The sequence below is a fragment of the Aotus nancymaae genome, unplaced genomic scaffold, assembly GCF_030222135.1.
Source record: "Aotus nancymaae isolate 86718 unplaced genomic scaffold, 86718_ANA_hifiasm-v0.15.2.pri h1tg000018l, whole genome shotgun sequence".
NCBI lineage: Eukaryota > Metazoa > Chordata > Mammalia > Primates > Aotidae > Aotus > Aotus nancymaae.
In genome coordinates, this window is record NW_026988430.1 from 1,538,101 (window position 1) to 1,554,685 (window position 16,585).

The 16,585-nt window shown below is 41.5% G+C and overlaps 1 protein-coding gene and 1 pseudogene across 1 annotated transcript in view; both read left to right on the forward strand.

Moving 5' to 3' along the window:
• UBE2G1 (ubiquitin conjugating enzyme E2 G1) overlaps window positions 1-14,592 on the forward strand; it is a 139,256-nt gene extending 124,664 nt beyond the window's left edge. Inside the window, exons 7-8 of the mRNA XM_064377997.1 lie at window positions 1,907-2,030; window positions 11,366-14,592. Coding sequence (XP_064234067.1) covers window positions 1,907-1,993 — 87 coding nt within the window. The 3' untranslated portion in view covers window positions 1,994-2,030; window positions 11,366-14,592. The remainder of the gene's footprint in view (window positions 1-1,906; window positions 2,031-11,365) is intronic.
• Window positions 3,004-3,095, forward strand: LOC135275807 (small nucleolar RNA U3; annotated as a pseudogene).
• Window positions 14,593-16,585: the final 1,993 nt, after the last annotated feature.

The window sequence follows — 16,585 nt, forward strand, 5'->3', positions numbered from 1 at the left end:
GTGCTTTTCCTGCCTCAGCCTCCTAACAGGGATTACAGGTGTGCGCCACCACGGCTGGCTAATGTTTTGTGTTTTTGGTAGACACAGGGCTTCACCATGTCAGCTAGGCGGGGTCTTGAACTCCTGACCTCAGATGATCTACATGCCTCGGCCTCCCAAAGTGCTGGGATTACAGGTGTGAGTCACCACGCCCAGCCTAGCAGTTCTAATTATAGTATTCTTCAGTATATTCATATGAAGTTTATATATTATTATTATTTTGGGAAAGTATTAAAATTTTGGATATAGGTGGGGAAAATGTTGAGTATACAGATTTTCTTTCTTTCTTTTTTTTTTTTTTTTTTTTTTTGGCGAGACGGAGTCTTGCTTTGTTGCTCAGGCTGGAGTGCAGTGGCTCGATCTAGGCTCTGCAACCTCCGCCTCCCGGGTTCTAGCTATTCTCCAGCCTCAGCCTTCCAAGTAGCTGGAACTACAGGCACGTGCCACCCCACCTGGCAGATTTTTGTAGTTTTAGTAGAGACAGGGTTTCATCATGTTTGTCAGTTGACCTTGATCTCCTGAACTCGTGATCCACCTGCCTCAGCCTCCCAAAGTGCTGGGATTATAGGAGTGAGCCACTGTGCCCAGCTGAGTGTGCAGACTTTCAATTAATTTCCAATTTCAGCGCACCACCCTCCCTTTGTTTTTTTGAGAGATGGAGTCTTGCTCTGTTGCCCAGGCTGGAGTGCAGTGGTACAATACTGGCTCACTGCAACTTCTGCCTCTCAGATGGAAGGGATTCTCCTGGCTCAGCTTCCCAAGTAGCTGGGACTACAGGTGTGCGCCCCCACGTCCAGCTAATTTTTGTATCCTTTAGTAGAGATGGTGATTCACCGTGTTGGCCAGGCTAGTCTCGAATTTCTGACCTTAGGTGATCCTGAGGTCCCACCTCGGCCTCCCAAAGTGCTAGAATTACAGAAAGGAGCCACTGCACCTGGCCTCAGCCCCACTTTTTATTCAGGCTTGTCTCAGAGTTGCCATTTCCAAATTTTAGCTTCTTTAGACCTCTGTTTAATAGATCCTTTTCCTGCTTTGTTTCCCCCCTCCCCCAACTCTTCTTCGCTCTCTTGCTCTCTCCCTCCTCCCCTCTCCCTCTTCCTCTCCCCACCCCGCCACTGTTCTGTTCCATTTTTACGTGGCTGGCAGTGACAGTGATAATTGTCATATGTTTTTTAAATCTCAGTATGATGCATCCCACCTATCTACTTTATGTTGTAGCCACTTTTATGTTTATTTTCTGGTTGTTTCCAACAGGGAGAGTGGGTAATCTTTCAGATAATCCTTCAGATTACCAACTGAATATTTTTTTGTTTTGTTTTGTTTTTGAGACAGAGTCTCGCTGTGGTGCGATCTCAGCTCACCGCGCTCTCCACCTCCCTGGTTTAAGCAGTTCTCCTGCCTCAGCCTCCTGAGTAGCTGGGATTACAGGCGTGTGCCACTACGCCTGACTAATTTTTGTATTTTTAGTCTCACCATGTTCATCAGGCTGGTCTCAAACTCCTGACCTCATGATCCGCCCACCTTGGCCTCCCAAAGTGCTGGGATTACAGGCGTGAGCCACTGCACCTGGCCTGAATGTCTTATTTGTATATTTTTAGATTTCTTTTTCAGTGTAATACAAAACTGTAAATGTTCTTTTGTGACCTTTTTTAAAGATAATTTTTAATGTAGAGGTAATTTGCATAGGAGATTTCTGCCTGTGTATCCTGACAATGTCTTCCAAAAGTATGTCTGTTTTCTACCTTATCAACTCTACATTTTTGAGGTGTACAAATCACCAAGGGATTACATTTCAAATTAAATAAATATTTGAGATTATAAAGAGGAGTTTGCATGAAATCATTTGATACTGCTTTTTTAATTACAGAAAGAATGGAGGGAAGATAGAAATGGAGAATTTAAAAGAAAAGTTGCCCGCTGTGTAAGAAAAAGCCAAGAGACTGCTTTTGAGTGACATTTATTTAGCAGCTAGTAACTTCACTTATTTCAGGGTAAGTTTTTTCAAACATCATACTTTTGGTTTTTTGTAAGTATCATATTAGTTTTTGGAAATTGTGTGATTTGGGTATTTGAATTACATTTTTTCATTGACTTCATTTTTAATGGCTATCCTTCCTTCCTGATTTTCATTTCCAGTAGTCTGCTCGTTCTCAAAACTACTGTATAATCTGCTCGCTTTTCTCCTAAGACACCCAGCTGTTTTTCACTAGATACTCTGCATTCATATGTTTAGTATGCTGGTGGTCTGTTTCTTTTCACTGATGGTAAAGTTTCTAACGTTAAGGTTCTTATTTCCATTTAGTTTCTTTGTTTGACTTTTTTTTTTTTTTGAGACGGAGTTTCACTCTTATTCCTCAGGCTGCAGTGCAATGGCACTGTCTCAGCTCACTGCAACCTCTGCCTCCTGGGTTCAAGTGATTCTCCTGCCTCAGCCTCCTGAGTAGCCGGGACTACAGGCATGCATCACCAAGGCTGGTTAATTTTGCATTTTTTAGTAGAGATGGGGTTTCTCCATGTTGGTCAGGCTGGTCTCGAACTCCCAACCACCCTCAGGTGATCTGCCTGCCTCGGCCTCCCAAAGTGTTGGGATTACAGGCATCAGTCACCACACCCGGACTGTTTGACTTTTTGATCTACCATCCTGATCACTTCTGGGCACTAATGTTTCTTACATGTTCATATACTGTATTATGTAGGGTATAGGCAAGACCGTGACTCCTCTACCTGTTCCTTTAAAGTTGGTCTTCTATCTCCTTGGTCTTTAGAGACAGGGCCAGTAGTAAAAACATCCCTTTTACTGTGTAACATGTGTCCACAGTTTTATCTTAGGTCTAGAAAGAGTCAGAGATGGAAGGTGCCCATCCACCTTAGAAGAGGAAATAATATAGATTAATTGCTCATATGTGGGTTATTTTGTCTCTTTTTTTAAAAAAAATAAATATTGAAATGATGGAAACTGAAATGAAGACTATACTTTCAAGGATCATTTCTATAGTTTGTTACTATAGAAGTTTCTCTGAAGGTGTAGAGCACCAAAGGATACAACACTGAGCTGTTTCAAATTTAGCTGCTTTGATTCAGCAGGCTGCAATAGTTAAAAGGGTATCAGAACATGTTTATTTAGTATCTATGTCTCTGAAAAAGGAATAGTCCCGCAGGTTGGTGAATAAGGTCTAAGAGTTGTGAAGCTACAGAAACAAGATGCCAGATGATTCCTAAGACCTGCCTGTGATAATTAAATGATGCAGTAAAAGACCTCTTGATTTGTGGGGGTTGAGGGAGAAACTGAAATATAGTGTGTAAAGAATGACAATTCATGGTACATCCTATATGGACTCTACCTATTTTAAGAATACGAGCATTACCACTACCTTATGCCCCTACCCTCCACTGCTTTCCTCTATCCCTTTCTCCTTTTCCTCATTCTGGGTTTACTATTGCTTTTCTTCATAATTTTACCAAATTTGCATTTTGAAACAATGTATTGCATGATTTTGAACTGTTTATATGTGGAACGATAATGGATGTATTCTTCTGTTACTTTTATTGCTCAGCATTCTTCAAATTGATCTGTGTTGTTGCGAATAGGTATACTTTATCTGTACTATTTCATTAGGTAAATTACCTCTCTACTCTTTATTCTCATTGCAGTGATTTTCTGAATTGCTGTAGGCGTGTTTTTTTCTTTGTCTGTTATAGAGGGTGGCTATCCTTTGTTTCCTGATTTGTATGTACTATAAGAGGTTCTCTAGGGTATATACCTAGGGGCGAAATTGTTTAATTAAGGGCACATGCATGTCATTTTGACTAGATAATGCTAAATTGTAAAGTGTTCCTTCTTTTTGTAGTCCCTTTGGCAAGGATAAAGATTCCCTTTGCAGTTGGGCGGTGGCTCATGCCTGTAATCCTAGCACTTGGGAGGCTGAGGTGGGCGGATCACGAGTTCAGGAGTTCGAGACCAGCCTGGCCAATATGGTGAATCCCTGTCTCTGCTATAAATATAAAAAATTAGTTGGGCATGGTGGTGCGCGCCTGTTGTCCCAGTTACTTGGGATGCTGAGGCAGGAGAATCTCTTGAACCTGGGAGTGAGCTAAGATCACGCCACTGTACTCCAGCCTGGGAGACAGAGTGAGACTCATTCTCAAAAGAACAAGAGCGAAACTCTGTCTCGGAAAAAAAAAAAGATTCCTGGCCCAATTCAGTGGCTCATGCCTGTAATCACAGTACTCTGGGAGGCCAAGGTGGGTGGATCACCTGAGGTCAGGAGTTCGAGACCAGTATAGCCAACATGGTGAAAACCTGTCTCTATTAAAAAATATAAAAATTAGCCAGGCACTATGGTGGGTGCCTGTAATCCCAGCTACTTGGTAGGCTGAGGCTGGAGAATCACTTGAACCCAGGAGGTGGAGGTTGCAGTGAGCTGAGATCATGCCACTGCACTCCAGCTTGGGCAACAGACCAAGACTCTGACTTAAAAAAAAAAAAAAAAAAAATACAAAAAATTAGCTGGGCATGGTGGCGCGTGCCTGTAATCCCAGCTACTCAGGAGGCTGAGCAGAAGAATTGCCTGAACCCAGGAGGCGGAGGTTGCGGTGAGCCGAGATCGTGCCATTGCACTCCAGCCTGGGTAACAAGAGCAAAATTCAGTCTCAAAAAAAAAAAAAAAAAAAAAAGAAAGATTCCCTTTGCTTCATATACTCAATAACATTTGAGATTATCATACATCTGAATGACTATCGGTCTGGCCTGGCATGGTAGCTCATGCCTGTAATCCCAGCATTTTGAGAAGCTGAGACAGGCAGATCACTTGAGGTCAGGAGTTTGAGACCAGCCTGGTCCACATGGTTGAAACCCTGTCTCTACCAAAAAATATAAAAATTACCAAGGCATGGATGGGTGCAGTGGCTCACGCCTGTAGTCCCAGCACTTTGGGAGGCCTACGCGGGTGGATCACAAGGTCAAGAGATCGAGACCATCCTGGCCAACATGGTGAAACCCCATCTCTACTAAAAATACAAAAATTAGCTGGGCATGGTGGTGCACGCTTGTAGTCCCAGCTACTTGGGAGGCTGAGACAGGAGAATCGCTTAAACCCAGGAGGCAGAGGTTGCAGTGAGCCGAGATCGGGCCACTGCACTCCAGCCTGGGGTAAGAGCAAGACTCTGTCTCAAAAAAATAAAAAAATACCAAGGCATAATGGTGCACTCCTGTAGTCCCAGCTACTCAGGAGGCGGATGGGAGAACTGCTTGAACCTGAGAGGCGGAGGTTGCAGTGAGCTGAGATTGCATCATTGCACTCCAACCTGGGTGACAGAGTGAGACCATCTCACGTGCAATTGTGCGTGTGCCCGTGTGTGTGTGTGTGTGTGTGTGTGTGTGTGTGTATCTTGATCTGGATATTATAAAATGTTGGGTCATTGTGGGCTTAATATGCATTACCCTAGTTACTGATGAAATTGGATATTGTTTCATGTGTTTGGCCATTGAGGTTTCTTCTGTGAAATTCGTGTTCAGGTTTTAAGACTATTTTTCTCAGTTTGTTAATTTGTGTACTTGTCCTTTTATTTTCTTTATGGTATCCTTTGGACAAACTGAGGTTCTTATTTTTTTATTTTTTTTAGACAGTGTTTTGCTCTGTTGCCTAGGCTAGAGTGCAATGGTGCAATCTCGGCTCACTGCCACCTCCACCTCCTGGGTTCAAGAAATTCTTGTGCCTCAGCCTCCCAAAGTACTGGCATTATAGGCATGAGCCACCGTGCCTAGCCTGAGGTTCTTAATTTTAATGCAGGTGAATTGATTAGTCTTTCATGGATTTTACTTTTGATGTCTTAGCTAGAAATCCTACTTTTTTTTTACCACCAAAAATCTGTTTTGTTTTGCTTTTCTTTTTTTTTTTTTTTTTTTTTTGGAGACGGAGTTTCGCTCTTGATACCCAGGCTGGAGTGCAATGGCGCGATCTCGGCTCACCGCAATCTCCGCCTCCTGGGTTCAGGCAATTCTCCTGCCTCAGCCTCCTGAGTAGCTGGGATTACAGGCACGCGCCACCATGCCCAGCTAATTTTTTTTTTTTTTTGTATTAGTAGAGACGGGGTTTCACCATGTTGACCAGGATGGTCTCGATCTCTTGACCTCGTGATCCACCCGCCTCGGCCTCCCAAAGTGCTGGGATTACAGGCTTGAGCCACCGCGCCCGGCCCTTGTTTTGCTTTTCATATTTGTGTTGAATCCACTGAAATTGGTTTTTGTGTGTGATGTGAGATAAAGGTTGAACCTCATTCCCTGTGCTTTTCTCCCCGGTGTATAACTGTTGACTTGACCACGTATTGACAAGTACTTCCTTTCACTATTGGAATACAGTGCCCGTTATGTCATAAAATCATATTTCCAACACATCAACCAGTAGGCGTTGATCTATTTTGGGCATTATTTTTCAGTGGTTGGTTTGTTTATCCCTGAACTAGTGTAATACTATCTTAATTTTAATTTGTTATTTTTGTGATTAAATGTATCAAATGCAAAGGTGCAAGTCAGAAGTAAAGCCAAAGTCTGTCCGCCATTTATACTATTTTAGTGTTTGATATCTCTAGTTTCCAGAAAAAATTTAGATGTGCTTTTGGATCTCCTTGTTATAACCAGAGGTCGTTCCCTTTACTAGCAGATACACCATGCAGTCTAAGAATTACTCCTATTTTCACCATCTTTTTTTATTTGCTCAGGAAGGAAATGCCTCAGTAAGTACCTAAACCAGTTATTAGTTTGAGTTGAACTAAAAGTGTAATCATTTTAAAATCAGATTAAAAATATATCACACCAAAATCTATGACTTCACTAATGAATGTCTTTTAACAGTGAGTCTGTATTCACTCAACTGTCTGATATTCAGAGTATAATATTTTAGCTTGTCCAGCCTGCAGCCTGCAGGCCACATGTATCCCAGGACAGCTTTGAATGCAGCCCAACAGTAATTCGTAAACTTTGTTGAAACATGAGATTCTGGCTGGGCCTGGTGGCTCACGCCTGTAATCCCAGCACTTTGGGAAGCCATGGCGGATCACTTGAGGTCAGGAGTACAAGACCCTGACCAACATCTCCACTAAAAATAAAAAACTTAGCTGGGCGTGGTGACATGCGCCTGTAATTCCAGCTACTTGGGAGGCCGAGGCAGGAGAATAGCTTGAAGCCAGGAGGCGGAGGCTGCAGGAGGCAAAGGCAGTGAGCTGAGAGACAGAATGAGACTCCATCTCAAAAAAAAAAAAATTTTTTTTTAAGATACCTGTTTCCCCAAGTCCAACTTTGTAGACTGAATAGTCAGCAGCCTCACCTGTCTCTGTTCTTGAAGGCTGACTTTTCTCCCGGTTTTGTCACCATGCACTTTATAAGTATGTTTTGTGTTTTCTGTCATGTGATAGGTCATAGATGTAAGTGAAGACTCACTACAAATACTTGAAAAGTGTATAGTCGGCCGGGTGTGCTGGCTCATGCCTGTGATCCCAGCACTTTGGGAGGCTGAGGTGGGTGGATGGAAGTTTGAGACCGATGTGGTGAAACCCCTTTCTACTAAAAATACCAAAAAAATTAGCCGGCATGGTGGCACATGCCTGTAATCCCAGCCACTTGGGATGCTGAGGCAGAAGAATCACTTGAACCTGGCAGGCGGAGGTTGCACAAGCGGAGATTGCACCACTGCATTCCAGCCTGGGCAACTCTGTCTCCAAAAATAAGAAAAAAAAAAAAAGCTTCAGTAGGATTAGAAGCAGAGCATGACTCTATTTGGGGTGGTAAGGATAGAGGTTAGAAGTAGGGTTGCTGGTGACATTGCAAGTCTCCAGAGTAGAGAATACAGATCCTTTTGGCGTAGAGAGTGGTACTTACCAGGGCCAAGGACAGCAGCTTGGAGACTGCACATTGAGGGGACAGGAGGAAGAAGTGGAGGCTGTCTCGGTAACACGTTGGAGAGTTAGGAGAGTGAGTTGTCACACAGAGCTCAGAAAGGAGGTAGGTGTTAGTGCTCCAGTCTTAGGGTAGAAGAGGAGCAGCACTGTCCCAGTTTGGGGGAAAAAGTCAGCTGATTGGTGACAGGGCAAGAGTACACTGGGTGGCTGTGCAGGGTGATTTGGAACTTTTGAAAGCATTTGTATGAAGGGTAATGGGGAGAACTTCCTTGATATTAGCTATTTTCCTCATGGTGAAGATCATTGAAATACTTGCCTGTGAGTGAAGAATTACTTTTATTTTTGTCATTAACATCAAAAAGTGGCTTCTATTTGAGAGCACACTGATCTGTTTTATATTTTTTTAGATCTTTTTAAAAGATTAGATTTACTAGCCACATGGAAAATTAAGGACTTGATTCTAGTTTTAGAAATATTAATAAATGGAACCAGACATTCAAGTTTTTTTTTTTGAGATGTAGTCTCACTCTGTTGCCCAGGCTGGAGTACAGTGGCGTGATCTCAGCTCACTGCAACCTCTACCTCCTGGGTTCAAGCGATGGATTCTTCTGCCTCAGCCTCCTGAGTAGCTGGAATTACAGGTGCGCATTACCACGCCCGGCTAATTTTTTTTTTTTTTAGTAGAGGCGGGGTTTCATCATGTCAGTCAGGCTGGTCTCGAACTCCTGACTGTGTGATCTGCGTGCCTCGGCCTCCCAAAGTGCTGGGATTACAGGTGTGAACCAGCGGGCCTGGCAAAGACACTCAAGTTCTTTGGAGGTAAACCAGCTCCAGATTTTTAGGTTAAAAAAGCAGGAATAATTATGAGAAACTTTGAGGCAAATGACAGATGGAATTGATATAATTTCAATTAATATTGAAACATAAATTCTACAAAGTGGAAATGCTTATAAAAAAATGTAAATGACTGTTTGAAATCAGCACTATTTATTTGGAGTATTATGCAGGTAATTCAGTTTTCACATTATCTTTTTTTTTTTTTTTTTTTTTTTACTTTTGATCTCCTGTGTGAAAAATTCACATTTATCTTTTTAGAGAAAAGAATGACAAAACCTACCTTTTCTGTACTGAGGCCTTGTCCCTATTTAGAATTTAGTATAACTTTTATTCAAAGGGAAGAGGGATAGATTTTCTTTTTTCTCCGCTGAAGAAGGTAATGCTATTATTTAAAACTGGATCTTTGTTATTAAAAGGCTAGGTCACCTGATTTTAGGTGTTGATTTTTCTTTCTTTCTTTCTTTCTTTTTTTTTTAAAAAGACAGGAGTCTTGCTCTGTCTCGTAGATTGGACTGCAGTGGCGTCCTCCCCTCACCCGTTCTGTTCCTTTCTTTCAAGACAAGGTCTCACTCTCGCAGTCATGCAGGCTTCAGTGCAGTGGTACACTCATATCTCACTGCAGCCTTGAACTCCTAGGTTCAAGTTATACTCCTGCCTCAGCCTCTCGAGCAGCTGGGACTGTAAGGTGTGTGCCACCTTGCCTGGCTAATTATTTATTGCAGAGACAAGGGTCTCCTGTTACCCACGCTGGTCTCGAACTCCTGGCCTCTTAACAATCTTCCCACCTTGGCCTCCCAAAGTGTGGGGACTACAGGCAGGAGCCACTGTGCCTGGCCATCTCTTGAGTTTCAGTGTATGACTTTCGACTTTCTAATAAAAAATATGTATGTGCGTATGTGTATCTATGTGCAGATGATAGGACCTGACTCTGGTGAAGGTGATATATTTGTTATGTAGTACATTGCATGCTTTGCTAAGGGCCATTTACATTGATTGGTATGCATGTCTTTTGGAAAGACATTTAGTAGTGGTTCAACCTCTCAGGAGCTTGTAGGGAGGTCGTCTAAACAGCTTGCTTCCTCTCTACAACAGAGCTTTTGGTATAGTTGCATTTGAGTGATTGTAAGATTGATAAATTCATTTTGGGCTTTAGAAGGCATGCTGAATTTTGAACATGTCTGGTGTGAGTTAAAATTTGCCATAACTCTTAAGTACATTTGGCTTCTCTGTGAGGAATTTAAAATTATATCCCTTGATTTCTTAGTCATTTTCTGTTTGAATTCTTTTGGCCAAAATTGTGCGTGGCAATAGATTCAGTTTCTGAGTTCCTTGGAACACTTAAAGATGTAATCCTAATAGGTGCTTCCTTTTCTGCTGTCCTTGGCACTCCCACCCACCCCCTTTCAAAGCACATATTAATATAGTCAAGACTCTGAAAAGTCTAATAGTCAGATGAGACTTCTAAAACTTTAACCGCTGGGTGCAGCAGCACGTGCCTGTAGTCCTAGTGCTTTGGGAGGCCGAGGCAGCAGCATTGCTTGAGCCAGTAGTTCAAGACCAGCCTGGGTGACGTGGTGAGACCCTGTTTCTACAGAAAAATTTAAAAATTAGCTGGGCATGGTGGTGTGCACCTGTGGTCCCAGCTACTTGGGAGGCTGAGGTGGGAGTATCACTTGAAGATTGAGGCTGGAGGCTGCAGTGAGCCGTGTTCATGCCACTGCACTCCAGCGTGAATGACAGAGTGGGACCCTGTCTTAAATAAATAACAAAAACTTCAACCTAGTGTTTTTCTGACTTCACACAGGAAATTCAGCCATTTATTAGCTATGTGAAGTTGTCTCACCTTTATAGGGTCGACTCCTTCATATGATGCGTGCGTTCGGAAACTGAGTTGGTAAAGCACTTAGCATGCTGCTTGGCACATAAAAACCGGATGACATGGTACTGCTTTTGATGTAGATGTGTTCTTGACTTATAGTCTAATTTGATGATATGAGGCCAACAGATTCAAAACAATTACAAACTGTAATTGGGAAGGAGGGTCTTTTGTGGGAGGCTTTGTGGAGAAAATGGGTTTGAAGGGAGCTATCGTGAGTTGGATAGAATTTAGCAAGTTGGGAAGTGTGGCAATTTTAAGTTGTTTCTCTGAATATCCTCAAATGTTTGTAAATTTCCAAACCACTTGGTTTTTAAATCTTCTCTTATGGATTCTAGATTTAACATAAGTTGAATGACATTTGAACTATTGAAAAATCCAAATCAGTGCTGTCCAATAGAACTTTCTGTGATGATAAAGATACAGCTGTGCTGTTGAGCTTGCAGTGACTAGCCATGTGTGACTGTTGAGCACTTGAGATGTGATTAGCATGACTGAGGAACTAAATTGTAAATTGTATTTAATGTCAATTAATTTACATCTAAAATTAAATATCCCCACATGGCTTGTGAGCTACCATAATAGACAATTTCAAAGTGAGCTCAGAATGAAATAGGGATTTGTTGTCAAAGAAATCTAAGATGAATAAAACCTTCTAACAAACAGTTAATTCTTTTATATTCATAAATTGACTGTATAATGTTGTTTGTTTTGTTGTAGGTCTCCAATTGAGAAACATGGCACTGTTTTTCCTGCACTCTACCCACCTATTGCTGGACTTCTGTTGTACAAGTTGGCAAACACTGGCTGGAACTGGGCTGCAATAAAACATGCCAGTTATCAGTGCTGACAAGAGCCTAACAAGTGCCAACTCACAGATGATTACGCATTTTGAATTCTAATGAACTGTTTTAACCTTCAGGAAGAATTGTAAAGACCTGTACATAGCACAACATGATCCGGATAATATATATACTTTCATGCACATCCACAGATACACCTTGTACCAAATAATGCTTTCTTGTAGTAGAATAAGAATCGTGTACATTCTAAAAGATTTTAGCAGGTTTTCTTTCCTATTCATTGTTTCTTATCAGTTTAAAAGGACTCTTTTAAGCATGTCAGATGAAAAGCAATTAGGATTAAAAGTTTCCATTTAATTTCCCTTAAACCATTGAGGCTTCATTAAACTCTTTTCACTTACTAAACTTTTGTATCTTCTTTGTTTTGACACACTCCCCTTTGCTTTTATCTCTTCTGTCTACCAGAATGTTCTCAAATCATTTAGTTCAAATACTGAAATACTTAATGAGCAATTACTTGATTTTTAATGATGACTTCGAAGGAGTCATCACTAGGTGCTTTGTCCTTTTTGTATTCTGGTTGCACCCACCTCTTGGATTGGATATAGCAATAACATTTATTGGCTGTTATGAGCTCTTGATCCCAGTCATTACCCCCGAGAACTAAAAACAGATAGTTCTTAATTCAGCTTACTGAAAATTTCCCCAAACAATAGCAAATCTGACTCCCCCCCTTCAGTTGCCTAGTATTAAGGTTGGATAAATGAAGCATGCACAGCTACAGGCTTTCCACTTCACCTCTGGGTTTGCTGTTCCAAATGCTATTTACTCTCATACCCTTCTCTTTCATCCTTCATCTGCCTTTGCCTCTATTCTTCTCTACTGCAGATTTTTCTCACCTATTGTACAAAGAAATTGCGATGTATATTTTCATGTAATTTGATTTTGGAATTCTGTCACCTTATGTAGTGAGTTCTTCCAAAATATAATTTTTTTTCAATAATTGTCAAGTTGTTGGCTTTTATTGTATTGAATGAAGGCTATAATACTGAATGCCAGAGAAGTGGTTTAGAAAACTCTCAGGTTGATTCCTTATGCAAACAAACTTAATACTTGAAAATCACATGGCCATGGCAGTATATGTATTTGGTTCTATCTAGATTCTTCTGTGAATCTAAAAGCATTACAGGGGTAAATGCTTTGCTATTTGACGTATAGATCCTGTCACTAACCATAGTACACTTGGATTTGATTAATGTTTGAGCTGAAATATATTTCATATCATACAGTTTTCTAAAACAGCTTCAGCGAGTGGTAAAATGAACATGTGCAGTGTTAAAGGCAGGCCCTGGGCTCCTTTATGTTTTTGTTGTGAGGTTGTGTGTGGGAAGTAGTCTTCAGCTTCTAAGGGATAGAACTCGAGACGGTAGCAGATGGGACATGTGTTTGATTGTGAGAATCAGTGAGAATTCGTGCATCTCTGCTCTGTGGGGTTTGGGGAAATGCTTTGGCAGAAGAGTGAAAGAACTCCTGCCAATAGCCCAGACCTCTACAAACGCTGTATGTCCTTTTTTAAGCAGAAATAAAATGGTTGAGGATGTAGTCACAGTAGAGAGTGATTTTTTTCTAAATCCCTGTCTGTTCTCTACTCTGAAGCATTGTAAAAACCCATAAACATTATACAAACCTTATAAAACTTGTAAATGTGTTGTGACTGGAAATTGTTTGATTCATTGGAACCCAGTTTTCTTTAAGAACTTCGTGACTTGGTCTGTTTTTCAAAGACTCTGTAAAAATTGTTGCCCCAAAATAGCAGCACTGCACACCCCCACGGGACTTGGAATGCAATTCCTTTTACTTTTTTTTTTTTAAACTGGGTCTCTCTGTCACTCAGGCTGGAGTGCAGTGAGAACGATCATAGCTAACTACAGCTTTTACCTACTGGGCTCAAGTGATCCTCCTGCCTCAGCCTCCTGAGTAGCTAGGACTACAGGTGTGTGCTACCATGCCTGGCTAATTAAAAAAAAATTTTTAAGAGATGGGATCACTCCCTTTTTACTCTTAAGTCAGAAATTGTTCACATGGTGGTTGCTTGTGGCAAAATGGAGTTCGAATTTTGCTCTCCTATTGCTGTAATTCTGCTAGCAATCTATTGAGGTGAAACTTGGGATTTGACTCTTCAGCAAGCAGCAAATGACCTAGTAACTCAGGGACAACTATTTTTGAACTTTAAGTGCCACTTTAATGCAGTTCCTTTGATAAAACCATGTGGGTTTTTTTAGGGCTAGCTCTCGGGGAGTGGAAGTGAGAGCCAGGAATGCGTGCGTCTCTCTTCACGTGCTTTTCCACCTGGTGCCCTGACTGTGCCACACACTGAAACACAGGCCCACGTAGATGTTACAACTTCCCTTCCTCTGTCAGAGATGTCATCTGTGCCTTTCTCAGTGTTCATCTGATAATGTAAATTTAAATGCCTCTACGTTTGATAGGAAACCCACACTCAGATGACACTGAACCAGGTGGCTTTTGCTCCACCAGCACCTCACCATCAGTGTGAGGTGATTCTTCTCTGCTTTAGGAAAAGGATTTTCCCCCGAAACTTGTGCCAACATCTCCCTAGATCTTACGGATTGTAGAACTGTTGGCCATTTCCTAAATTTATTCCAAATTCTTCTAGAGGCATATAGATTTCAGTCTGTGCTCATATGGGATAGATGATCTCAGTGGCTTTTTGGCCTCTTGAGTTTAAAATCCTTGTCATTATAAGGTAATATGTTTGTGAGGTTATTCCACTAGTACTGTGATCATGTGGGTGTTATCGTATCTTTAACGGCCTTCATTCTCGGTTGTGAAATTTAATTTTATATGCTCACTCACCCTCTACAAATCTGCCCGCTTTGGGTTGTGGTGCCTGTGTATCTTTGCCCCTCTGGTCTCCAGTTGGTGGAATTACCTTTTTTGTACTGCCACTTCTCAGCATCTTTGAAATCTGACATAATGTTGCTTCATTCCAGTTTTTTTTAGTTCTGTAATTTGTTGATTGTATTTAACTATGTGAGTTCTGTTGTGATGTTTACTGTATTGTAAAGCACCTCATTCATGTGATGGGTGCTCTAAAATCAATAAATGATGACTTAGAGGCTGTATCATGAGCTATTTTGGTTTTAGGATGCAGATCTCAAAACCAAGTTGTGGGATTCTTTCTGTATAAACAGCAGATGATACCAAAGGAACCACAGGGAAACCTTGTATTTTACAAACTTTATTTAAAGAAGGAACCAGAGAAGTTAACTTGCCTTCCAACCTGATAATGATGCTCTTTAGATTTCCAGTACATGGCCAAGCACCATTTTAAGTCAGAGTTTGTGTGCATGGTGATTTAGAACCTTAAAGTGAGCACATACTAGAACATTATTGGGGATTTTGTCTTCGGCCTAACCTGGCTCTACCATAAAGATAAGCTAAAAGGTGAGGAACCCAGACTCCATCCAGTGTGGACTGGAAGAGACTATGCATCGTCAGTTACTACCTTCTGTCCTCTAAACAGATGGGGAAACACCCAAATACCTGCCCAGGGCCATTTAGTAAGTTACTGACGAAAGAGACAAAACTGAGTAGAGTACCTTATTTTCTTTACAAAATAGACAAGATACCAGCATCCACTTTTTATCCTGAATCCTACAAACAGTTCATACGGAGTTAGGAGTTAGCGTTAGGTATGAAAGCTTGTTTGTCCTTGATATAAATCACTAGTAGACTGCTAGGGCCTCTTCCTTACAAACTCTGAGAAATGAACATGGAGCCAGACGTCTTATTCAGCTAAGTAATAAACAAGAAAATCCCCGGAGAGAAGTTTTGGGAAGATGAAGGATTATTTCCATAGTGTAAATTCCCTGATAAATATATTTAGAATCGACTGTTGTGGAAGGGTCTAGATACACCAAACTTACATCAGTTACAGACATAATCAGGGTATTAGCCAAAACTTTTTATTTGCATGCTGCTTCAAATGCAAATGAACAGGTTTTTGATGGTGTGTGCAAGGCACTAGGTTCCAGGAGAGATGTTGCTTTTCCGCTCCCTCATGGGATAGGGCTAATAACCACCTTATCACAAACCCTTTTGCTTTGGTGAGGCCTACAACCCTGCCAGGATTCAGTTCACAGATCAAATTCTTTTCTGGGTGTGGCATTTCAGTTCAGTTTCAGATGTGTGTAATCTGGCTGTCAAGGTAGGATTAGGCTTTTTGGCTTGTTGGCACTCCTCACTGAGCTTTAGTGAAATGGTTAAAAGAATTTGAATTCTGTTCACATAGGTAAATAAACTGAAGGAAAAGCCTTTCACAAAAGGCAGCCAAACACATCTTCTAAGACAGGAGCTGCACAGAAAGTCCTGGGCAAGACACATGATTTTTTTTTCCTCTTCTCAGCAGTATCCAGTAGGAATAAATACACTAGCACCTTTGTGTTCACAGTGACTTCCATTTATTCCCAACAAGAGCACTGGAAATCAAGTTTCTATTCGTTGAGACTCTCTTTTGCAGCAAGCTTGTGCTGTGTGTTTTTCCTAAAGGTTCCAGTTAAATTCTTATAAGAAGCTTCCACAGTAATCATTTGTCATGAGGAAGCAGGTTCAGGCTGATTTGCCATCGCTGTAAAGCACACAGGTTGCATGGCTGGGATTCAGTCCCACCACCTTCCTTACGTACTGGGTGCTGTTAGCCCTTCTTCACGGGTGAGGAGACCAGAGCTCAGGAACACTGACTTTTCTAGGGTCATCCACAGCGTGGATGTGTTGAGCCTGCTGCTTGACCCAATTCATCGGACTCTCAGTGTAAATTTCCTCCTCTTCCTGCCCTGCCATGATAGCGCACTGCCTCCCGAGTCTGTTCCCCTGCACTCTTGAAGCTAAGGCAGACAGCATTTATTCCCTTCCTCTTCATGCTCCTTGCCTGAGACACCACCACGCTTCATTCCTCTGAATCTGAATGGCAAAACCTGAAGTAGGTCTAAAATGCACCATGTTCAGTGCTCAGCTTTTTCAAGATGTTTGTATTTCTGGTTATAGCTAATGTTACAGCTCCCTCCAAACCTGTTGGGTGTTGTAGTTTACTGAGTACTACAAGTGCTTTATTTCA